The 25,559-nt window shown below is 37.1% G+C and overlaps 2 protein-coding genes and 1 pseudogene across 10 annotated transcripts in view; all 3 read left to right on the top strand.

The window, feature by feature from the left end:
* Window positions 1-18,923, top strand: part of ZNF780A (zinc finger protein 780A) — a 21,756-nt gene extending 2,833 nt beyond the window's left edge. For all 3 annotated transcript variants that reach the window (XM_017502994.2, XM_017502995.2, XM_017502991.2), the window contains exons 2-5: window positions 1,524-1,577; window positions 3,041-3,167; window positions 5,103-5,198; window positions 13,633-18,923. In XM_017502994.2, coding sequence (XP_017358483.1) covers window positions 1,569-1,577; window positions 3,041-3,167; window positions 5,103-5,198; window positions 13,633-15,326 — 1,926 coding nt within the window. In that variant the 5' untranslated portion in view covers window positions 1,524-1,568 and the 3' untranslated portion in view covers window positions 15,327-18,923. The remainder of the gene's footprint in view (window positions 1-1,523; window positions 1,578-3,040; window positions 3,168-5,102; window positions 5,199-13,632) is intronic.
* Window positions 15,328-18,923, top strand: LOC119467567 (annotated as a pseudogene). The gene has a single exon (XR_005196100.1). The product of XR_005196100.1 is annotated as a zinc finger protein 780B-like (transcript).
* Window positions 18,924-24,667: 5,744 nt separating this feature from the next.
* LOC108285674 (zinc finger protein 780B) overlaps window positions 24,668-25,559 on the top strand; it is an 18,029-nt gene continuing 17,137 nt past the window's right edge. For 3 of the 6 annotated variants that reach the window (XM_017502975.2, XM_037729476.1, XM_017502981.2), the window contains exon 1: window positions 24,688-24,777. The gene's annotated coding sequence lies outside the window, so the exon portion shown is untranslated. Of the gene's footprint in view, window positions 24,778-25,315; window positions 25,452-25,559 lie in introns of those variants that run through there. The other 3 variants (XM_037729474.1, XM_017502978.2, XM_037729475.1) reach the window with 3 other exon arrangements.

Below are 25,559 nucleotides of genomic sequence, written 5' to 3' on the forward strand. Positions count from 1 at the left end.
GCCTCGGCCTCCCAAAGTGCGGGATTACAGGCATGAGCCACCGCGCCCGGCCCCCTTTGCCCATTTTTTAATCAAGTTTTATTTTTGCTGTTGTTTGGTTTCCTCATATATTTTGGATATTAACCTCTTATCATTTAAATGGTTGCAAATATATTCTGTCATTCTGTTGGCTGTCTCTTCACTTTGTTGACTGTTTCTTTTTCTGTGCAGAAGCTTTTAAGCTTGATATAATTTCATTTGTTCATTTTTGCTTTGCTGCCTGTGTTTTTGAGGTCAAATCCCAAAATCATTGCCCAGATCAGTTCCATCGCGCTTTCCCCTCTATGTTTTCTTTTATTTATTTCATAGTTTAGGATCTTAAAATTAAGTGTTTAATCCATTTAGAGTTAATTTTTGTATAATGGTTTGAGATAAGGGTCTAATTTCATTTTTCTGCATATGGATACTTACTTTTCACAACAGTATTTTTTGAAGAGTCTGTCTTTTCCCCATTGTATGTTCTTGGCACCCTCCTCAAAAATCAGTTGGTTATAAATGTATGGACTTTTTCTGGGCCTCTCTAGTCTGTTTCTTTGGTCTATGTGTCTGTTTTTATATCAGTATACTGTTTTGATTACTATAGCTTTGTAGTATATATTGAAGCAGGTAGTTTGATGCCTCCAACTTTGTTCTTTTTGCTCAAGATTGCTTTGGCTATTTGGGTCTTTTGTGGTTCTATACAAATTTTAGCAATTTTTTTTTTTCTATTTCTGTAAGGTATGTAGGACTGAAATTCTTAACCTGAGTTCCTGTGATTCCATTTATGGTCTCGGGGACCAAAAGCACTTGAAATAAAATATTGAAGCATGTAGAAATTATAAATGTGGATTTTAGAGGGAGAAGTAGTATATAATTTCATAAGATTATAAAAAATTTATGTGACTCATGAGGTTTGGATCCATTGGTTTAGATAGAACATTGGTTCTCAGCTGGGGCAATGTTTAGAAACTTTTGGTTGTCACACTGCTGGGGAGGTTCCTACTTAGATCTAATGGACAGAGGTCAGGAATGCTGCTAAACATTGTATTATACACAGAATAGCTCTCCCCACTCCCCCAACTAAGAATTATCCAGCACAATATGCCAGTAGTGCCTAGGGTGAGAAACCGTGGTCTAGAATCAAAAGATTGTGATATCTGGAATGACATTGTAAATGATCTTGTATAAACTAAGTGTTCTGTAATATAGAAATCATTAAGCAAATCATACTAGACTCAAGTGATAAGAGTATTATGCAGGTAATAAAATGATGTCCCTTGGATGTAGCAAGAGCCTGGTTTCCTCCATACTCCACATGTTCACTGCCAGTTTATTTGTGAGAGCGTGTGTGGGGACAAGGAAAGTGATGAGAGAGGGGTGGGAGTGTGCATGTCAGCAGGGGGGGTTGAGAAATAGGGATGGAGGAAAAAATAATTATTTGTTTCAAGTCACTCTGGGAGCATTGAGACATAGCTTGACTTATGGCCTTTTTTGTTGTTTTCTAGGAGAAAAGCTGGAAGAAGATTGACCAGTTTTATAATTCTAAAAACATGGTCCATGTAAGTTGGTATTTCTCTTTTCTCCTTGATATATGGTGACTTTCAGCTTAGGCGACTGTTATTATTTAACCTGAAGCTTCTTACCTAAGGAGCCAAAATCTTACACCCCAGTTTGTCCCATTACAGTGAAGGTTGGTGACCAAAAAAAAAAAGTCAGTGCTCTTCCTGTTTGTACCTCTGTTTTCCTACTGGCTTTGATTTTTTCTTGGAGCAGTTTATTCCGTCTGTGCTCTGTGCTCAGACCTTGATCAGGAAGAATACTGGAACAGTGGAGAAGTCAGTCCCCATAGGGAAACAGGGTTTTGTGGGTTTGATAAGTGACAGATGATTGACCACATTTGGGAACACTTTGAAACTTCAGACTGGAGCTTTCCAGGTAGCTAAGGTAGAATTCCATTGTGAGTGGCCCCAGTCTGCAAATGTGACAAGGTGATCTGCTTTATGAGGCTTTTAGGGAAATGATCAGTGACAACAGTGGGCAGTGACAGGGAGATTATTTGGGGTATGAGTGATAGGTGATTACAGACTCTCTGGCCAGATGTGGTGGCTTACGCCTGCAATCCCAGCACTTTGGGAGACTGAGGCTAGTGGAGGTCAGGAGTTTGAGACCAACCTGGCCAACATGGTGAAACCCCATCTCTGCTAAAAAAAAACAAAAAACAAAACCAAAAATTAGCCTGGTGTGTTGGCACATACCTGTAATCCCAGCTACTCAGGAGGCTGAGGCAGGAGAATCACTTGAACCTAGGAAGTGGAGGTTACAGTGAGCCGAGATCATGCCGTGGCACTCCAGCTTGGGTGACAGAATGAGACTCCATCTGGCCATCCTAAATGTATAAATAGAAAAAAATGATTAAATCTAATATGTCAGTTATATTGACTTTCATGCAGCTTATAAAAAAGCATTTGCCATGACAAGAAAAAAATACTTTTGTTATCATCTCATACCACAATGAACTTGAGGATTAAGAACATTCTTCAATTGTATGCAACTCCCACCTTTTTTTTTTTTTTTTTTTTTTTTTTTTTTTGTCTGAGACAAGGCCTTGCTCTGTAGCCCAGGCTAGAGTGCAGTGGTGTGGTCACAGTTCACTGTAGCCTTGAACTCCTGGGCTCAAGTGATACTCCTGCCTCAGCCTCCTGAGTAGCTGGGACTTAGGTACGTGCTACCACTCACAGTTACTTGTTTAATTTTTGCAGAGATGGGATATCATTATGTTGCCCAGGCTGGTCTCAAACTCCTAGGCTCAAGCAATCCTCCCACCTCTGCCTCCCAAAATGCTGGGACTATAGGCATGAGCCACCATGCTCAGCCAGCAGCAGGCTTCTTTCTTGAAGAATGTTTAGGCACTCTGTGAATTTCCATATTGCTCCTTTCTTACAGTTCAGTCCTTTACTTCCTCTCCTTTCATCTTGAAACAATTTTCTTCAATTTTACCATAATACAGTGTTTGTGGTTTCAGGGATCAGTGACATTCAGGGATGTGGCCATCGACTTCTCTCAGGAGGAGTGGGAGTGCCTGCAACCTGCTCAGAAGACCTTGTACAGGGATGTGATGCTGGAGAACTACAGCCACCTGATCTCACTGGGTAATGTCCTCTGCCCCAGTTAATTTAGCATCTGTTCTCTGGAATATCAGCTTTCTTCACCATGAATTTCAGGGCTATCTTTTTAAGCGGTAGCTGAATTCCTTCTTCTTGTTCCCAAAGGAGTGATTTGAGATTTGTTGGGCTGAAAACAGGCACCTCCCTGGAGCCCCTGCAACTTGCCTACTCCACGGTGGCCTCCTCCATTACGCTGGTCCTCTCTGTAATGGCCTCCCTCTCTTCATGACTATGGGACTGAATTTGAAATTAATTGAATGTACAAGGTTTCAAATTCAGTCCCATAGTCATGAAGTTATTTGTTCTTCAAACACAATGTGGAACCATGTTCTTGGACAATAACTTCCCATAGTCATGAAGTTATTGTCCAAGAACATGGTTTCATATTATCGTCCAAGAACATGATTTCATATTATGTACAGTGATGAAGTTATTGTCCAAGAACCAGGTTTCATATTATGTTTGATCTCAGAATTACTGTAGATTTTCTTTGTTTATTGATTGGTTTTTGTTTTTCTGATCCACCTGTAAGGAGAAGAGTGTCTTGAATTTTTCTATCAAAAGAACCACTATTATCTCTGGGAGGCTGAGTCTGCAGTGAGGTGTACCCATCACTGCACTCCAGCCTGGGCAACAGAGTGAGACCCTGACTCAAACAAAAATATCTGTGATTTACATGTAGTGATTGGGTTGACAGAATTCACTTAACACTAAAGTGAATGAATACATTCCAATGCCTTCAGCAAACATTCTGTTACTTGTTTTGTAGTTGAAAGTTTCAGGCCATGAAGTTTATGTATTTTCATTGAGTGAATATACTGAATGAGCTGTACATGTCTAAGCATGCAAAATAAATGACAATAAACGTAATAATTCTTGACTTTGTGCGACTGCCTATTAGGCAATGTTAGAAGTATTTTACACATATTAACTTGTTTAGTCTTGGTATCAATCATATCAATATAAAATACTAGCAATATAAAATTTACTATCAATATAAAATAGGTATTATATCATCCCCATTTTAGAGTTCAGAAAACCAAAGGACAGAGTTTAAGTGACTTACCTGAGGTCATACTGCTAGTGAGCTGCAGAGACAGGATTTGAACGTGGCAGTCTGGCTTGAAGTTTCCTGCTCTCAGACACTCAGTTATACCTCTTTTCGAGGGATAAGATTCTAAGTTTAAATGAAACTAAGTCCTTTTCTAACATAGAGTTCTCTTATTCAAACTCTCACTCTTATCTGAAGTCTCTTCTCAATATTGTTTTGACTTATAATTTATTATAAGTTTAACCAACTTTCAAAGACTTGAATACCGAGACCAGCTCGGCCATAGAGACCCCACCCAGGTGGCGCTGAAGGCATTAAGAAGCAGACACCCAGATAGAACAGCAAAGTGGGACTATTCAGGGGGCCAACAGACTTCCGAGCTGAGAGCCTCAAAGGGCTGACAGCATTCTGGGCATAAGGGCCTCCAGCAGACTCTGACCACGTATCTCTGAACAGGTGATTATTATTAACAGCAGGTGTCCTGTGTTTTCTCATAGAACCAAGGTAAACTAGGTAGGCAGCTGGTGCCTACTTACCACTGATCACAGAAAAACTAAAAAGTATTCTCCACGAGGGAGCCACGGGGCAGGGTCACATATCCCATGCTTAAAGAATTGTTTTAACCGGCGTATGATATATATACACTGTCTTGCCACTTAGAATGCCCCAAGTAGTTTTCCACTGTTGGGGGCGGGGGCTAGGGGGAGCGGCTAGGTTTTCCTTGCCATCGCTCTCTTGCTCTTCTTAGCAAACAATATATTTTATCATATGCTCAGCATTTCTGAGCAATCATACACTCAGCATTTCTCAACATTTGAAAAAAAAGTATATTAAAAAAAAATTCTGTATGTGTCATTTCTTTTAATCAGGAAGTTCCATTTCTAAACCAGATGTGATTACCTTACTAGAGCAAGAGAAAGAGCCCTGGATGGTTAGAAGGAAAGAAACAAACAGATGGTATCCAGGTAAGTGAGAGGGTAAGCAGGCAGGGGGAAGCCATCATTGTCCCGGACAGCCCATGTGCTCAGGAAGGAGTCACACCCGTGAGCTGTGGTTTAAAAAACTTTAATAACCCAAGGGCTGTTGGACAAAAATGCCCAAGACCTGGGAAGGAAATAAAGATTACAGCAGGAGATATCCCCTAATCACCTAATTTCTGTTCTCTTATGTCCTTCCCCTTATAGTGGAGTAAGTGACCTCTTTTATTCCCAGTGTAAACTTTTTTGTTTTAGATGGAATCTTGCTCTGTCCTTCAGTGTGCAGTGCAGTGGTGCAATCTTGGCTTACAGCAACCTCCGCCTCTCGGGTTCAAGCAATTCTCATACCTCAGCCTCCCAAGTAGCTGGGATGATGTGTGCCTGCCACCACAGCTGGCTAATTTTTGTATTTTTAGTAGAGATGGGGTTTTGCCAGTTGGCCAGACTGGTCTCGAACTCCTGACCTCACGTGATCTGCCCGCCTCAGCCTTCCAAAGTGCAGGAATTATAGGCATGAGCCACCATGCCCAGCCCATTTGTCAACTTTTTAATTGTTTTTTTTTTTTTTGCTGCTATTTGGGTCTCTTGTCAGAGAAATAGTTTGCAAATAATTTCCCTCATTTAATTTTGTCTACTCCCCCTGTTGATAGTTCCTTTGCTGTGCAGAAGCTTTTTAGTTTAATATAGTCTTATTTGTCTATTTTTGTTTTTGCTCCCTATGCTTTTGCAGTGTTAACCAGAAAATTTTTGCCTAGATCAAAGTCCCAAAGCACTTCATGTTTTCTTTCAGTAGTTTTATAGTTTTGAGTTTTACATTTAATCTTTAATCCATTTTCAATTGATTTTTGTATATGGTGAGAGATAGGGGTCTAGTTTCATTCTGTTGCATATAGATATCCAATTGTTTCAGCACTATTTATTTTTGAGATGGAGTCTTGCTGTGTCACCAGGCTGGAGTGCAGTGGCAGGATCTTGGCTCACTGCAATCTCTGCCTCCTGGGTTCAGGCAATTCTCCTGCCTCAGCATCCCAAGTAGCTCGGATTACAGGCATGTGCCACCACACCCAGCTAATTTTTGTATTTTTTTTTAGTAGAGATAGGGTTTCACTATGTTGTCCAGGATGGTCTCGATCTCTTGACCTTGTGATCTGCAGGCCTCAGCCTCCTGAAGTGCTGGGATTATAGGCATGAGCCACCGCACCTAGCCCTATTTATTTATTTTTGATTATTATTTTTCAATTTTTATTTTAGGTTCAGGAGGTACATGTGTGGGTTTTTTATAAGAGTAAATGGCATGTTGTGGTGGGTTTGGTGTACAGATTATTTTACCACCCAGGTAATAAGCATAGTACTCAATAGATAGTTATTTGATCTTCACCCTCCTCCCACCCTCCACCCTCAAGTAGGCCCTGGTGTCTGTTGTTCTGTTCTTTGTGTCCATGTGTACTCAGTGTTTAGCTCCCACTTGTGAGAATATGTAGTATTTGGTTTTCTGTTCCTTCATTAATTTGCTTAGAATAATGGTGTCCAGCTCCATCCATGTTGCTGCACATGATCTTGTTCTTTTTTACGGTTGCATAGTATTCCTTGGTATATATGTACTGCATTTTCTTTGTCCAGGTAACTGTTGATGGACATTTAGGTTGATTCCATGTCTTTGGTACTGTGAATAGTGCTGTGATAAACATAGGCATCTATGTGCCTTTATGTTAGAATGGTTTTCTTTTTTTGTTTCCTCCTTGTCTGGTTTTGGTTTCATGGTATGCCAGCTTCATAGAATGAGTTAAGGAGAATTCCCTTCTATGAAATTTTCTGGAATCGTTTGAGGAGAATCAGTGTTAGTTCTTTGAGAGTTTGTAGATAGAATTCAGCAGTGAAGTCATCAGTCCTGGACTTTTCTTTTTTGGGTGGCATTTGATTACTGATTCAATCTCATTATTCATTATTGGTCTGTTCATCTTTTCTATTCTTCCTGATTTAATCTTGGTAGGTCCTATGTGTCTAGGAATTTGTCCATTTCCTCTAGATTTTCCAGTTTGTTAGTATGTTGTTCTTATAATCTCTGATGATCTTTTCTATTTCTGTGGTGTCAGTGCTAATATCCCGTTTTTTATTTCTGGTTTTGCTCATTTCTTCTCTTCTTGGTTAGTCTAGCTAGTGGTTTATTAATTTTATTTATTTTTTTAAAAAACAACTTTTCATTTCATTAATCTTTTGTACTATTTAGTCTATATTTTATTTGGTTCTGCCATGATTTTTATTACTTCTTTCTTTGTACTAAGTTTAGGTTTGGTTTGTTCTTGTTCTTGTAGTTCCCTAAAGTACATCATTAGATTGTTTATTTTAAATCTTTCTGCTTTTTTGATGTAGGTGTTTATTGTCATCAACTTTGCTCTTAGCAGTGCTTTTGCTGTATCCCATAGGTTTTGGTATGTTGTATTCTGATTTTCATTTGTTTCAAGAAGTTTTTAAAATTTCCTTCTTAATTTCTTTCTTGACCCAGTGGTTACATAGGAGCATGTTGTTTAATTTCCATGTATTGTACAGTTTCAAAAGTTCCTCTTGTTACTGATTTCTTGTTTTTTCCATGTGTGAGAAAAGACTTGATATAATTTTGGTTTTGAAAAAATTTTAAGAATTACATCCTAACATATGGTCTGTCCTAGAGTATGTTTTATGTGCTAATGAGAAAATGTGTATTCTGTAGCTATTTGATGAAATGTTCAGTAAATGTCTGTTAGGCATATTTTGTCTAATGTGAAGTTTAAATGTTTCTTTGTTAATTTTCTGTCTAGATGACCTATCTAATTCAGAGTGGGGTGTTGAAGTCCCCAACTATTATTGCACTGGAGTATATCTCTCTCCCTTTTGATCTAATAATATTCACCTTATATATCTGGGTGTTCTAGTGTTAGGATTATAGTATGTTTAGAATTGTTATATCTTCTTGCTGAATTGATCCCTTTATCATTGTACCATGACCTTCTTTGTCTCTTTTTGCTGTTTTTGACTTAAAATCTTTTTTTTTAATGAGATATAGTTCTCACTTTAGCTCTCACTAAAAAGACTTAAAATCTTTTTTTTTTCTGATATAAATATAGCTCTTACTTTTGGTTTCCATTTGCACAGAATATCTTTTTCCATTCCTTTGCTTTCAACTCATATGTGTCTTTACAAGGGAGATAAGTTTCTTGTCAGCAGCATATAGTTGGGTCATTTTTTTTAAAAAATCCATTCAGCCAGTCTATATCTTTTAAATGAAAAGTTTAATCAATTTACATTCAATGTGATTATTGATATGTGAGGGTTTATTCTTGTCATTTTATTAATTGATTTCAGTTGATTTGTATATCCTTTGTTCCTTTCTTTCTCTTTTATTTTTTTTTTTATCATTGTGGTTTGGTTATTTTCCATAGAGGTAACATTTGAGTTCTTTCTCTTTATTTGTGTGTTTGCTGTGTCAGTGGGTTTTATAATTTTGTGTGTTTTCACAATGATAGATATTGTTCTTTCACTTCTAGGTATAGGACTCTTTTTTTTCCTACTATAATAATTTGGTAGTATATTTTCTTTTATATATATATATATATATACACAGACATATATATATATATATATATTTTTTTTTGTACTTTAGGTTCTGGGGTATATGTGCAGATCATGCAGGATTGTTGCATAGATACATACATGGCAATGTGGTTTGCTGCCTCCATCCCCCCGTCACCTCTATCTGGCATTTCTCCCCATGTTATCTCTCCTCAACCTCCCCTAGACCCCCTCCAACAGACCCCAGTGTGCGATGCACCCCTCCGTGTATCCATGTGTTCTCATTGTTCAACACCCACCTATGAATGAGAACATGCAGTGTTTGATTTTCTGTTCTTGTGTCAGTTTGCTGAGAATGATGGTTTCCAGATTCATCCATGTCCCTACAAAGGACACGAACTCATCGTTTTTAATGACTGCATAGTATTCCATGGTATATTTGTGCCACATTTTCCTTGTCCAGTCTATCATTGATGGGCGTTTGGGTTGGTTCCAGGTCTTTGCTATTGTAAACAGTGCCTCAATGAACATACATGTGCATGTGTCTTTATAATACAGGTATTGATCGACTTACGACCTATGCTACTTGCGACCATTCGACTTTACGACCACAATCGCTAGCCACGACTGCTCCGTGTCTGGCAGCGCAAACATTGCCCAGCTGGGCGTACGACATCATTTCACAGTACTGTACATATAGCCTACTCAACTTACGACCAAATCGTGTTACGACCGGTCTGTTGGAACCAGTCGTGGTTGTAAGTCGAGCACTAGCTGTAGAATGATTTATAATCCTTTGGATATATACCCAGTAATGGGATTGCTGGGTCAAATGGAATTTCTATTTCTAGGTCCTTGAGGAATCACCACACTGTCTTCCACAATGGTTGAACTAATTTACACTCCCACCAACAGTATAAAAGTGCTCCTGTTTCTCTACATCTTCTTTAGCATCTGTTGTCTCCATATTTTTTAATGATTGCCATTCTAACTGGTGTGAGATGGTATCTTCATGTGGTATTGATTTGCATTTCTCTAATGACCAGTGATGATGAGCATTTTTTCATATGTTTGTTGATCTCATATATGTTTTCTTTTGAAAAGTGCCTGTTCATGTCCTTTGCCCACTTTTGAATGGGCTTGTTTGTTTTTTTCTTGTAAATTTGTTTTAAGTTCTTTGTAGATTCTGGATATTAGCCCTTTGTCAGATGGGTAGATTGCAAAAATTTTTTCCCATTCTGTTGGTTGCCAGTTCACTCTAATAATTGTTTCTTTTGCTGTACAGAAGCTCTGGAGTTTAATCAGATCCAATTAGTCTATTTTGGCTTTTGTTGCCAATGCTTTCGGTGTTTTAGTCATGAAGTCCTTGCCAATGCCTATGTCCTGAATGGTTTCGCCTAGGTTTTCTTCTAAGGTTTTTATGGTGTTAGGTCTTATGTTTAAGTCTTTAATCCTTCTGGAGTTAATTTCAGTGTAAGCTGTCAGGAAGGGGTCCAGTTTCTGTTTTCTGCATGTGGCTAGCCACTTATCCCAATACCATTTATTAAACAGGGAATCCTTTCCCCATTGCTTGTTTTGTCCAGTTTGTCAAATATCAGATGGTTGTAGATGGCTTCCGAGGTCTCTGTTCTGTTCCATTGGTCTATATCTCTGTTTTGGTACCAGTACCATGCTGTTTTGATTACTGTAGCTTTGTAGTATAGTTTGAGGTCAGGTAGCATGATGCCTCCAGCTTTGTTCTTTTTGCTTAGGATTGTCTTGGCTATGTGGGCTCTCTTTTGGTTGCATATGAAGTTTAAGGTGTTTTTTTCCAGTTCTGTGAAGAGGGTCATAGGTACCTTGATGAGGATAGTGTTGAATCTATAAATTACTTTGGGCAGTATGGCCATTTTCACAATATTGATTCTTCCTAATCATGAGCATGGAATGTTTTTCCATTTGTTTGTGTCCTCTCTTATTTCCTTGAGCAGTGGTTCGTAGTTCTCCTTGAAGAGGTCCTTTACATTCTTTATTAGTTGTATTCCTATGTTATTCTCTTCATAGCAATTGTGCATAGGAGTTTGCTCTTGATTTGGCTCTCTTTTAGTCTGTTATTGGTGTATAGGAATGCTTGTGATTTCTGCACATTGATTTTGTATCCTGAGACTTTGCTGAAGTTGCTTATCAGTTTCAGGAGATTTTGGGCTGAGACGATGGGGTCTTCTAAATATACAATCATGTCATCTGCAAATACAGACAATTTGACTTCCTTCTTTCCTAATTGAATATCCTTTATTTCTTTTTCTTGCCTGATTGTTCTGGCTAGAGCTTCCAATACTATATTGAATAGGAATGGTGAGAGAGGGCATCCTTTCCTAGTGCCAGATTTCAAAAGGAATGCTTCCAGTTTTTGTCCATTCAGTATGATATTGGCTGTGGGTTTGTGGTAAATAGCTTTTATTATTTTGAGATACGTTCCATCAATACCTAGTTTATTGAGGGTTTTTAGCATAAAGGGCTATTGAATTTTGTCAAAGGCCTTCTCTGCATCTATTGAGATAATCATGTGGTTTTTGTCTTTGGTTCTGTTTATGTGATGGATTAGGTTTATAGACTTGTGTATGGTGAACCAGCCTTGCATCCCTGGGATGAAGCCTGCTTGACCATGATGGATAAGCTTTTTGCTGTGCTGTTGCAATCAGTTTACCAGTATTTTATTGAAGATTTTTGCATCTATGGTCATTGTGGATATTGGCCTGAAGTTTTCTTTTCTTGCTGAGCCTCTGCCGGGTTTTGGTATCAGGATGATGTTGGTCTCATAAAATGATTTGGGAAGGATTCTCTCTTTTTGGATTGTCTGGAATCGTTTCAGAAGGAGTGGTACCAGCTCCTCTTTGTATATCTGGTAGAATTTGGCTATGAACTCATCTGGACCTGACCTTTTTTTGGTTGGTAGGCTATTAATTTCTGCCTCAACTTCAGCCTTTGTTATTGGTCTATTCAGGGTTTCAACTTCTTCCTGGTTTAGGCCTGTACAGGAATTTGTCCATTTCTTCCAGGTTTACTGGTTTATGTGCATAGAGTTGTTTGCTGTAATCTCTAATGGTAGTTTGTATTTCTGTGGAATCGGTGGTGATATCCCCTTTATCGTTTTTTATTGCATCTATTTGATTATTCTCTCTTTTCTTTGTTATTAATCTGGCTAGTGATCTGTCTATTTTGTTGATCTTTGAACTCTTAAGCATATCTTGCAGGGTTGGTGTACCCTCAGCTTTTACTTATCTGGGAAGGATTATTATTCTTCATTTATGCTGGATAATTTGCTGAGGATAGTATCCTTGACTGACAATTTTCTTCTTTCAGCACTTTGAATATATTATTTCATTCTCTCCCATTTCTTTCTGTTGAGAAGCCTACTGTTAGTCTGATGAGAGTTCCCTTGTAAGTGACTAGATGCTTTTCTCTTGCTGTTTTTAGTATTCTCTCTTTGTCTTTGATTTTTGTATTTTGACCATAACGTGCCATGGAGAAGACCTTTTTGTGTTGTATCTCTTTGGGTATCTCTGAACTTCCTGTATCTGGATATCTACATCTCTTGCTAGAGTTGGAAAGTTTCCAGCTATTATTTCATTAAGTAGATTTTCTTTCCTTTATTTTTTCTTTTTATGAGACAGTTTTGCCTTGTTGCCCAGGCTGGAGTGCAATGGCGCGATCTCGGCTCACCGCAACCTCCGCCTCCTGGGTTCAGGCAATTCTCCTGCCTCAGCCTCCTGAGTAGCTGGGATTACAGGCACGTGCCACCATGCCCAGCTAATTTTTTGTAGTTTTAGTAGAGACGGAGTTTCACCATGTTGACCAGGATGGTCTCGATCTCTTGACCTCGTGATCCACCCGCCTCGGCCTCCCAAAGTGCTGGGATTACAGGCTTGAGCCACCGCGCCCGGCAATCTTTATTTTTTCTCTTCATCTCTGGGACCTCAAAAATTCAAATATTTGGTTGTTTTATGATGTCCCATTAGGAGCTTTGTTTATTCTTCTTTTTTTCTTTTTCTATTTTTGTCTGACTAGAATATTTCAAAAGAATTGGCTTTATATTCTGAAATTCTTCTACTTTATCTAGTCTGTTGTTGAAGATTTCAAATGTATTTTATATTTTATTCAATGAATTATTCTGTTTCGAGATTTCTGTTTGGTTCTTTTTTTATAATGAAGTTGCTAAATTTCTTCTTATCCTGAGATTTTTTTTTTCTCATTTCTTTGTATTGTTTTTCTAAATTCTCTTGTATCTCACTTGGCTTCTTTAATGTAATTATTTTGAATTATTTTACTAGGATATAGCATTTTTCCCTCCATTGGAATGTTTCAGGAGAATTATTATGTTCCTGGGGTGATGTCATGTTTCCTTCTTCTTCTTCTTTTTCTTTTTTTTTTTAATATCCTATGTCCTTATGTTGATACCTGCACATCTGACATAATTGCTACTTCTTGGTTTTTTTGAATTTGATTTTGTAGGGGAGTCTTTTTTCCTAAAGCTCTTTCTATGGTGTAGTTAGATAGGAAATTTTGCCTTTGTTTCTGTGTGTGTCCAGTAGGATTGTTATATAGTATCGTGATTTTTTTAGGCTGTAAACAGTGTCATTGGTATCTGTGATTTCTTCTTTGGCTTTGGGTGTGATGGTCAGTGGAGGGTGCGGTGAAGTTTTATTGGGGATGAGGAGTGATACAGTTTAGATATGAGTGAAATGAGAAAGGTTCTATCTACCAACTTTGTTTTTTGGCTAATAAAACCAATAAAGGTTTTATTGGCTTGAATTGATGGTTTCAGTTGATGAAAGTACTTTGTATGCATGTGTGCTATAGAAAAATAAAATATGTTTGCTTTCTTCATTTCTTTCAGATTTGGAGTCGAAATATGGACCTGAGAAAGTATCTTCAGAAAGTGATGTCTCTGAAGTAAATTTACCCAAACAGGTTATAAAGCAAATAAGTAAAACTGTTGGCCTTGAGGCCTTTTATTTTAGAAATGACTCAGAATATAGAAGGTTTGAGGGACTGCAGGGATATCAAGAAGGATATATCAATCAGAAGTTGATGAGCTATGAAAAACTGCCTACTTATATTCCTCATGCTTCTCTTATTCACAATACACATAAACCATATGAATGTAAGGAATGTGGAAAATACTTTAGTCGTGGTTCAAATCTTATTCAACATCAGAGTATTCATACTGGGGAGAAACCCTTTGAATGTAAAGAATGTGGGAAAGCCTTTCGACTTCACATACAATTTTCTCGACATCAGAAATTTCATACTGGTGAGAAACCTTTTGAATGTAAGGAATGTGGAAAGGCCTTTAGTCTTCTCACCCTGCTTAATCGCCATAAGAATATTCACACAGGCGAGAAACTGTTTGAATGTAAGGAATGTGGTAAGTCCTTTAATCGGAGCTCAAACCTTGTTCAACATCAGAGTATTCATGCTGGTGTAAAACCATATGAATGTAAGGAGTGTGGGAAAGGCTTTAATCGTGGTGCACACCTTATTCAGCATCAGAAGATTCATTCCAATGAGAAACCCTTTGTATGTAAGGAATGCGGGGTGGCCTTTCGATATCATTACCAACTTATTGAACATTGCCAAATTCATACAGGTGAGAAACCCTTTGAATGTAAGGAATGTGGAAAGGCCTTTACTCTTCTGACAAAGCTTGTTCGACATCAGAAGATTCACACTGGTGAGAAGCCCTTTAAATGCAGGGAATGTGGGAAGGCCTTTAGTCTTCTCAACCAGCTAAATCGCCATAAGAACATTCACACAGGTGAAAAACCATTTGAATGTAAGGTATGTGGGAAGGCCTTTAATCGTAGCTCAAACCTTATTCAACATCAGAGTATTCATGCTGGTGTAAAACCATATGAATGTAAGGAGTGTGGGAAAGGCTTTAATCGTGGTGCACATCTTATTCAGCATCAGAAAATTCATTCCAATGAGAAACCTTTTGTATGTAGAGAATGTGAGATGGCCTTTAGATATCAATGCCAACTTATTGAACATTCTCGAATTCATACTGGTGACAAGCCGTTTGAATGTAAAGACTGTGGGAAGGCCTTCAATCGTGGCTCAAGCCTTGTTCAACATCAGAGTATTCATACGGGTGAGAAGCCCTATGAATGTAAGGAGTGTGGGAAGGCTTTTAGGCTTCACCTACAACTTTCTCAACATCAGAAAACTCATACAGGTGAGAAACCCTTTGAATGTAAGGAATGTGGGAAATTCTTTCGTCGTGGTTCAAATCTTAATCAACATCGAAGTATTCATACTGGAAAGAAACCCTTTGAATGTCAGAAATGTGGGAAAGCCTTTCGACTTCATATGCACCTTATTCGACATCAGAAATTGCATACTGGTGAGAAACCCTTTGAATGTAAGGAGTGTGGGAAAGCTTTTCGACTTCATATGCAACTTATTCGACATCAGAAATTTCATACTGGTGAGAAACCCTTTGAATGTAAGGAATGTGGAAAGGTTTTTAGTCTTCCCACCCAGTTTAATCACCATAAGAACATTCACACAGGTGAGAACCCATCTTGAATCTAAGGAATGTGGGAAGTCCTTTAATCGTGTCTCAAACCGTGTTCAACGTCAGAGTATGTATGTTGGTGTAAAACCAGGTGAATGTAAGGAGTCTGGGAAAGGCTTCAATCATGGTTCAAACCTTATTCAGCATCAGAAAATTAATTCTAGCGAGAAACTCTTTGTATGTAAGGTGTGGAGGAAGATCTTTAGATATCATTACCAACTTATTGAACATTACCAAATTCATACTGGTGGAAAACCCTTTGAATGTAAAGAATGTGGAAAAACCTTTAGTTTTCTGACACAGCTTGCTCAACGTTAGGTCATTCATACTGATGAGAAGCCATTTGAATCTGAGGAACATGGGAAGGCCTTTAGTAGTGGCTCAAACTTTGTTCAACATCAGAGTATCCATACTAGTGAGAAACTCTATGAATGTAAGGAGTGTGGGAAAACTTTTAGATTTACTATTGTCTTCACTGCACCTCAAAGAATTCATAACAGTATGAAATCCTTTGAATGTAAGGAATGTGGGAAGACCTTTAGTTGTAGCTCAAAGCTTGTTCAACTTGTTAAAATTCATACCGGTGAGAAACCGTATAATGTAAGGAATGTGAGAAAGCATATGCTGTGGATGATCAGCTTACTCAACATTAGAAAATTCATAATAGAAATTTTATGAATATCAGGAGTGTGGACAAGCCTTCACTGTATATGAAAAATTTACTCAATGCCAGAGAACTCATATGGTTGAGAAATCCTGTGAACAAAAAAGAATGTGCGGCGAACTTTCATCATGGCCTGGGATTTGCGTAACATCAGAGTATTCATACTGCTGAGAAATCCTTTGAGTGTAAGGAATGTGGGGTGTTTTATGGCAACTCTAAATACAGTAGAGTTCAGAGAAGACAATTCTTATGAGAAAGTCTTTGAATGAGGAATATAGGGCAGTTGTCACATTCACAGTATACTCCATATGCAATGCTTTACCAGATACAGGCATACCTCACTTAATTGTGCACACGGTTATTGTGTTTTATGCAATTTGAAGGTTTGTGGCAACCCCACAGTGAGTAAGATGATCAGAGTCATTTTCCAAACATCATGTGTCCATTTTGTGTCTTTATGTCACGTTTTGATAATTCTCAGAATATTTCAAAGTTTTTCATTGTTATATGTCCATCATGGTGACCAATGACCAGTGATTTTGTATGTTACTGTTGTAATTGCTTTGGGATACCACAAACATTGCCCATAAAAGATGGTGAACCTAGTTGATACTTGTTGTGGGTTTTGAAAAAATAGTCAAATATACAATCATATACCCCCACCTAGATACAAAATTGTTAACAATTTGCCATGTTTATTTTTTGTATATTTGTTGTGCCATAGAGAATAAGTTTTACACTTCACGACACTTTACCCCTTATTTAATCAGCATGGGTATCACCCAAACATAAAGACAATATCATATAGCCATAGTATCATAATTACCCTTAAGGAAATTATTCATAATTCTGTAAAAACATTCCATTTTCAGATTTCTTCATTGGCCCCCAAACCATCTTTTATGGCTATTCATACTTAAAGGAGAATCCATTGCAGATTCTGAATTGTACTTGGCTCTCTCTCTTCAGTATATTGTAGCCTGGAAACCCTATAAATGTAAGATCTCATATTTTGGTAGGTATTAGAATTACCTGTGGAACTTAGTAAAACTGCAGAGGCTTAAGCCCTAGCTTATAAGCCTGGGCCTCTGTGTTTTATTTTATTTCTCCAGGTGATTGTGATACCAACCAGAGTTAGAGAGCCACTGGTCTAGAACATTTCTCCTCATTCTTAAAAAATGACATTAAATTTTGTCTAGCCCAGGAAAGTTGTCTGCTGTGTGTTTAGATTTCTTTCTTTATAGTGTCATTTAGCCTTGTTCTCTTTGTTGTATATTCTGTACAAGGGAGTTTGAGTCCAGAGGCTCTGTTAGGTCTAGATTAAACATTTTGGGGAAGAATGCTTTGTAGGTTATTTGTATGTCATGTTTTATTGTCAGAAAACATTTAAGTACAGGTCCTTGAATTAGTGAAACTAAGTTTGATCATTTGGGTAAGCTGGTAGCTACAATGTTAAGTAATCTGTAGAGAGACTTTGTCACCCCTGAAAAATTATAGTCATGTGTATTTTATCCCTGGATTGAATACAAAATGAAAATAGAAATAGACTATTCAGAAATGAATGCCATGAAGGTATCAACATAATTCAACTTGTGTGATATGGCTGACACTGTACTCAGTACAAAATTAGCACCCTCTAGTTTATGCAGGGAGCCAAGGTTGTTTTGTCTGGAACCCTGTTTTTGTTCAGCATTTATCACCAGCATCTATACCATGTCTGGTACATGAGCTGTTGATAAACTTTGAAAAAAATTAAGCACTTAAATCAAGCTATAAAATGTGATACCATTGTGGGATCATGAATTATATTAATTTTTTAAAAGATCAATAGTAATCCTTTATGATTTTATTCCAGTATATTTAAAAATCTATAAAGTGATAATTTATATTGATAGCTTTCTTCTTTTTGTGAATATACCCTTATCAGATTATTATTGTTTTGATAGACAATTCTATTTCTTAACATTTAATTGCACCTATAATCATTAAAGTTATAATTTTCTAAATAATTTTTCAGGTTTTGTTATTGCAATGATTTTATAAATCTTATAAAACACAGTTATATAAAACTTGGCTTTCTAATCTCATGTTCCTATTTTTTATTTCCAGTTTCATCTTTTTTGTATTGATTCTCTTTGACTTTTTTTTTTTTTTTTAACTCAACAGATTCCCTGGGTATTAACCCAGCACAACTCGTTTATGGGTCATTGCACATCCTGGTAGTATCATTAAGGATTTTCATGAAAGATCCCTGGAGACCTTGCAATGAAACTCTTATTATCATGCAATCTTGGCATTTCTAAGTTGGAAGTCAGAGTCCTTTTGCAAACATAATAAAACACTTCAAAGTATTTGCTAAAGTTACAAACCAAGTATGTACAAATTTAAAAACCACCTTATACTTTTAAAAGCAGAAAAGGCATCCAAGGAATATTTCCTTGCTTACAAGCTCAGTGAATGTGCGGAATTCACTTACAAAAAGAATTTTCTCAAATTTAGTTGCCTTTCAAAAAAATTCTTATTTCTTTTATTTGTAATTCTTTGACACTGTTGCTGCTTCAAGGTTTTGGTAATTGGACAATATGGTCTTTATTATGCTATTAACATTTTTACTTGTCCTGAAAGAAGGGAATACAATCAAAGAAACAGAAGGTTGCCGTAACTCGAACCACATTATGATATCAGGATGACCCAGAGCCATGGTTACTAAGCTGTTTAAATTTTTAGTAACAGAGGTGTATTAGAAAGTGATAGGTCAATTAAATAATTTTTTTAATAAATTTAATGATAGAATCCCCTTAAATTATGCTTAGTCAGCAGTATTTAATCTGTTGTCTATTATACACCTAACTGGTCTGTTACCTTTCTTATATATTTATGTATTGCTTATAAATATCTTATTAGAGTAACTCATTTTTAAAACAATATATTTCATCTCCTAGGAGAAGAGGATTGAGTATGTGTTTTTATTCTTTCTCATTATGACATTTGGGTATTTTTTCATTTTGAAATGCTATTGAATATTCCATTTATTTAGTCTGTGGTCTGACCTTCACTCCCTAGCACTGATTTTTATTTGGACCTTCTTTTACCTGATTCATATGAGTTAGGAGTAGCCATTGTATGGATACATTTTTCCCATTCCTAGTATACTGCCCTTTCCAAAAGCGTCTGGCTTACTCAAAGTTTTCTATATTTGTTCCATCCTGCTTTTACAGATGAATACAAATAGCTAACTATACCTTCTAAACAATTAAAGCTAGTGGAAAAAGGCATATAAACAGCTCTTTCTCACCTACTATCAGCAGTAAACTAAGCATTTTTAACTGCAACCTCCTTTTGTACAATTTACAGCCATTTATCTTTTGAGTATGACATGATACTAGATGTATGATAATTATATATTTCATGTGTCAGTGTGAACATGATTTTTAACAGACTTGTTCCAATGAACTTTTATACAGATGGTCCCCAACTTAACAATGTAGACTAATGATTTCTCACTTTATGATGGTGCAAAACTGACATGTTACTATAGTTTGAATATTTGTCTCCTCCAAATCTCATGTTGAAGTTTGATCTCAGAAATGGGAGGTGTCTGAGTCACAGGGGAGGATCCCTCATGAATAAATTAATAAATAAATGAGACTAGGAATTTTGCCTCTTCAACTGAGAGTTGGTGGGGATAATCTGAACCACCATTCTGTTTTTCTGTTGTGAAACCTCTGCCTTACAAGTATATATATATGTGTGTGTGTGTGTGTGTGTGTGTGTGTGTATTTTCACAGCAGTAAAGGAAAATATAATGTCTTATCAAATAAAGAATATCAATAAAGGAAATCATAAAAGGAACCAAATGTAAATTCTGAGTTGAAGAATATAATAATCAAAATAAAAAAAATCATTAAGAGGTCTAAATAAGTTTTATCTATCAGAAGAATTAGAAAATTATGCAACCTCAATTCCACCTTCCCACTAGAAAATAGAATAAGAAAATAAAATTAAGACATAGAATGAGAAAATAGATCAAAGAAAAATGAACAGAGGCTGGGTGCAGTGGCTCATGCCTGTAATCCTGGCACTTTGGGAGGCTGAGGTGGGCAGATCACCTGAGGTCAAGAGTTTGAAAATAGCCTGGCCGACATGGTGAAACCCCATCTTTATTAAAAGTACAAAAATTAGCCAGGCATGGTGGCAGGTGCCTTTAATCTCAGCTACTCAGAAGGTTGTGACAGGAGAAGTGCTTGAACCTGGGAGGCAGAAGTTGTAGTGAGCCGAGATCATGTCACTGCACTCCAGCCTGGACAACAAGAGCGAGACTGTCTCAAGGAAAAAAAAAAAAGAAAAGAAAAATGAACAGAGCCTCAGAGAAATTTAGGACACCTTTAAGTGCACCAACATACATGTAATGAGAATACCAGAAGGTGAGGAGAAAGAGAAGCACAAAAATATTCAAAGAACTAATGGCTAAAAACATCCACAATTTGTTGAATAAACATTATACATGCAAGCATCTGAACAAATGTAAATAGAATGAATTCAAACATGTCCACAAACAAACACATCATAGTAAAAATGCTAAAAGCAAAAGAAAATGTTGATAGCTATAAGAGAAAAGCTGTGTCACAAGGGTACCCCAATAATTAACAGCAGACTTCTCATCAGAAACAATGGAGGGTATAAAGGCAGTGCGATGATATACTGAAAGTACTCAAAGGACAAAAGCTCTGTCAACTATGAATTTTATTCCTGGTAATGATATCTTTCAAAAATAAAGGTAAAATAAAGCCCTTCCTAGATCTATCATATGAGAAATTGCAAAGAAAGTTACTCAAGCTGAAGCAAGTAAATACACATGAAAATTCAAAATTGCATTTTAAGAAAGAAAAAAATTAATATTTTTAATTAAAGGTAATTATAGCCGGGTGCAGTGGCTCATGCATGTAAACAAAGCACTTTGGCAGGCCGAGGCAGGAAGATTGCCTAAGGTCAGGAGTTTGAGACCAGCCTGGCCAACATAGCAATATCCTGTCTCTACTGAAAATACAAAAATTAGCTGGGCATGATCATGTGCATCTGTAGTCCCAGCTACTCAGGAGGCAGAGGCAGCAGAATTGCTTGAACCTGGAAGGCAGAGGTTACAGTGAGTTGATATAGTTCCACTGTACTCTAGCCTGGTTGACAAAGTGAGACTCTATCCCCAACACAAACAAACAAAAAAGGTAATTATAAAAGGCAGCATAAATGCACATTTCTTTTACTCTCTTCTCTTCATAGATTTTAAAAGTAATTATATAATACAATATATTCATAATTGTGTTGTGTTATGGGATGCAGCAAAAGCAGTGTTCAGGTAATTTTATAGCTGTTAGTGTTTACATTAAAAAAGATAGATTTCAAGTCAACAACTTAGCTTCATGCTAAGTTGCTATAAACTAGAAAAGAAGAAACTAAATTTGAAGCTAGCAGAAGGAAAGAAAAATATTAGAGAATAAAAATAATGGAGAAAATTAGTAAAACTAAGCGTTAATTCTTTGAAAAGTTCAACAAAATTGTCAAACCATTAGCTAGTTGATTAAGAGAGAAAACTGAAATAACTAGGATCAGAAATAAAACAGGGAACATTCCTATGAATTGTATAGTAATGGAAAGTATTATTTAAGTGCTTTTAACAGTTGTATGTCAATAAATTGGATAACCTAGACAAAATGGTAAAATTCCTAGAAACATACACATGACTAAGACAATCATGAAGAAATAGAAAATCTGAATATACCTATGACCAGTGAGGTGACTGAATAGCAATCCAATATCTCCTAATGAAGAAAAGCCAAGGACTAGATGGCTTCATTGGTAAAGTCTAGCAAATGATTTTAGATCTTTATTCTTTTCTAGCACTATAGGCATTTAAAGCTAGAAGTCTCTCACTAAAAACATGTTTAGCTGTTTCAAAAACTTTTTGTTTTTATTAAAAATACATTGTAGGCAAGGTGTGGTGGCTCATGCCTGTAATCCTAGCATTTGGCGAGACTGAGATAGGCATTGCTTGAGGCCAGAAGTTTGAGATCAGCCTGATTAATATAGCCAGATCCCATATTTATTTTTAAGAAGTAAAATTTAAAAATACATTATAATTTCTCTTATAATGTATTCTTTGATACATGGAGTATTTAGCAATGTGTTGAATAATTTCAAAATATTTTTGAATTTCCCAAATTTCCTCAGTTTTTAATTTCTAATTTAATTTCATTGTGGTCAGAGAATTTACTTAGCATGACTTACTTTTTAAAACTATTACAATTTGCCATATGGTCTAGTATATTATTTAGTTTAGAAAATGTTGCATGTTGAGTATATATTTTATTATCAGTTGAGGGTTCAATAAATATCAGTTAAGTCAGACTAGTTGGTAGTGTTATTTAAATCTTCTATATCCTTGAAGATTTTCTGTCTAGTGGTTAAAATTTTTGAGAATAGAGTGTTGAAATCTTCAACTTCTATTGTTGAAATGTCATTTTTCTCCCTTCAGTTTTGTCAGTTTGTTTCATGTATGTAGTCTCCTGTTTTTAGGAACATATATGTTCATTGTAGTTTTATTTTTCTGATTAACTCACCCTTTTGTCACGAAAAAATGTCCTTCTTTTCCTCTAGTAACATTTTAAAAGTCTATTTTGTCTGACGGAAATATTAACCTTTCCTGTTCTCTTCTGATCACCACTTGTTTGGTATCTATTTGAATCTTTTTCCATCCTTTTGTTTTCCATGTTTTCAGCTTAAAAAAAAACCTAACATACATCTTAGCTTCAAAAATCTAATTGAGGTTGTTACTAATATAATATCAACAGTCACCAGCCTTGGTGGCTCACACCTGTAATCCCAGCACTCTGGGAGGCCGAGGTGGGAGGATTGCCTGAGGCCAGGAGTTCAAGACCAGCCTGGGCAATATAGTGTGACTGTCTCCACAAAAAATTAGAAATAAAATTTTAATCAAAATAAATTAAATAATATCAATAGTATATAGAAAGTTTGCTGCAATATAGATCCCTTCCTCCCCTTTTGTGCTATCATAGTAACACAAATGTAACACAAATGACAACTTTATACATTACGAACAAAACAATATAATTGTATGGTTTTATGCAGTTATCTTTAATCAGTTAAATTAAGAGGGTAAATATATATTATTTTTTATTTACCTATGTAATGACTTTAATCACTGCTCATTGTTTCTTTGTGTGGATTCAAGTTACCATCTAGTGTTACCTTTCATCCTAAAGAACTTTAATATTTCTGATTAGCAAAGTCTGCTAGCAACAAATGCTTTCAGTCTTTATCTGCAGTTCTCTTGAAGTGTGTTCACATTCTTGTATAGTAAGTGTATGGGTGTGTGCGTGTGAGTGATCAACTTTGCAAAGAGTTTGGTCATTATTTTTCAAGAATTATTCCTTATGATCCATAAATAAAATGTTCGAATATTATATAATTTCTTTTCTTTTTTACTAGACATTCTACTCCTTTATATAATTTCAATTATCCTAGTATTCATACATTTTCAAATTTTTACTACTTTGGACAGTATATTATATAGTGAGCTGTTATTGATTTCTAATTTAATTCCATTTTTCTCAAAGAACATACTTTGTATGACTTGGGTATTGAGCCAGAATAGGGTCTATGCTGCTAAGTGTCCCCTGTGCACATAAGATGAATTTTATTCTTTGAGAAGAGTGTTTCACAAGTGTAAATGAGATCAAGCAGGTTGATATGTTGTAGCATGTATTTGGGTTTGATTTAAAAAAAAATAATCCAACCTGACAATCTTTTTAAGTTAAGGTGTTTAAACCAGTTGCATTTAATGTGATCATTGATACAGTTAAGATTATTATCTTGCTGTTTTCTGTCACAGTTGGGAATGAAAAGACATTTTGCTCTTTATTATTCCATGTTTCCTCCTTATGTAGCATAGCACAGTACACAAATGATTTTGAAAGTTCAATATTGCTAGATTACCACAGTGAAATCGGGCTCTTCCTACAACAAACAAGCCCCCATTTGCATTTGTTTAGACTATTTTAAGAAAATGTGTTAATTATTCATCCCTGAAGATAAGGCAAGTAATTTTCTTTGTACTTTTATCCGTTCTCATGCCGTCCTGAATCACATTTTTTCTGTCTAGATAGCAGGAACATTGTCTTGAAGAATCCAGTACATTTGTTTCTGAAATCTCTCAATTAAACCACACTTCCTCTTCTAGTACAAAATCAACCATTTCTTTAGTTCAAGCTTTTCAAATTTATCCTAAGTCCCTTTCAAATAGTACAAGGTGGAAGCCTATGTTGGGATCTGAGTCAAAGCAGCTACATCTTGACATAATTTAACTTTGAATTCTTCTTTAAAAGTTCTGCTCATTTGCATTCTACTCCATGGAGAGAAAAGGTAATTTACACTGATGCACCAAGAACAGCAACTCTCCTCACAGTTGGGGATCCTCGCCCGTAGCAGCAACCTGTGCACCCCACGGTCTGGAACTCCCACAAATCCATTAGGCTCGGCTCTTTTAGGAGCCATCGACGTATGGTGCGATCCACCTGAATAGACTAGCGCTCAAGGCTTTTGAGGCTCTTTCTGTTCAGGACTGTATTTCCCAGAGGCCACCGCACCGGAATTAACGGTTCCACTTCCGGTCACCAGGGGTCGACGACGTAGTGGGGTAAGGTCTTCCTGTCCTAGGAAGAAATCGGTGGCTGCGGGAGGTCTCCGCGGACTGGGACTCGATCCAGACAGACCCGGCAGTATGGGTGGGTGAGAGGGAGGCCCTCAGAGGGGGAACCTGGGGCGCAGACGGGATCTGCCGGATCCCCAGGCGCGCGTGTGCGCGGGAAGCAGAGGAGAGAAGCTTGTGCGATCATGAGTGACGGAGGGGACTGTGTGTGTTCATGAGGCCCTGTGCACAGGACCGGAAGGGCGTGTGGACGCAGCGCGTTTTGCTGGGGCTGTGTGAGTGTCACTGTTCTGGTGGCTCTAGGCTCCTGCTGCTTCCTCTGTCTTTCCCCTTCACAGCTGCGGAGGCTGCAGCAGAGGAAGGGCCCCAGCAGGGAGGTCAGACATTGAGCCGAGAATGAAGCTTTCCATAAGAACGCAGATCGGGGCTTGGGATGGGAATCTGAGAGCTGAAAGTGCCTCTTGAGGGTCCCCCCAGAAGGGCAGCTACATGTTGAGTACCCAGCGTCCCTCAGAGCTCTGTCCCCAGGAACCAGCTTTGAACTCGGACCGATTCCTTCTCCTTTTATTTCCTTCTCATTTCGTAAGAAGCGAGGGAAGTTGTGGCCCTGGAGAGTGCTTTCAAACTTAGTCTGCGCTCCAAGAAAAGCCTGGAGCCTCACGCTTGCCATATCTTTTCCCAGTCGTGCAATTATCCAAAAGAAGGACCGGAAGGAGGATGATAGTGTTGTTTCACACTTAAAAGTCAACAGTGAGTTTGTGCTTTGTATTTAAGATTTGTATTTTTTATTTTAGAATATAGAAGTTCCAGTGAATTTCAGGAGAATATGCAAATTGATTCTTGCTCCCTCCCATCTTG

This window comes from Cebus imitator, unplaced genomic scaffold, assembly GCF_001604975.1.
Source record: "Cebus imitator isolate Cc_AM_T3 unplaced genomic scaffold, Cebus_imitator-1.0 Scaffold306, whole genome shotgun sequence".
In the NCBI taxonomy this organism is placed as follows: Eukaryota; Metazoa; Chordata; class Mammalia; order Primates; family Cebidae; genus Cebus; species Cebus imitator.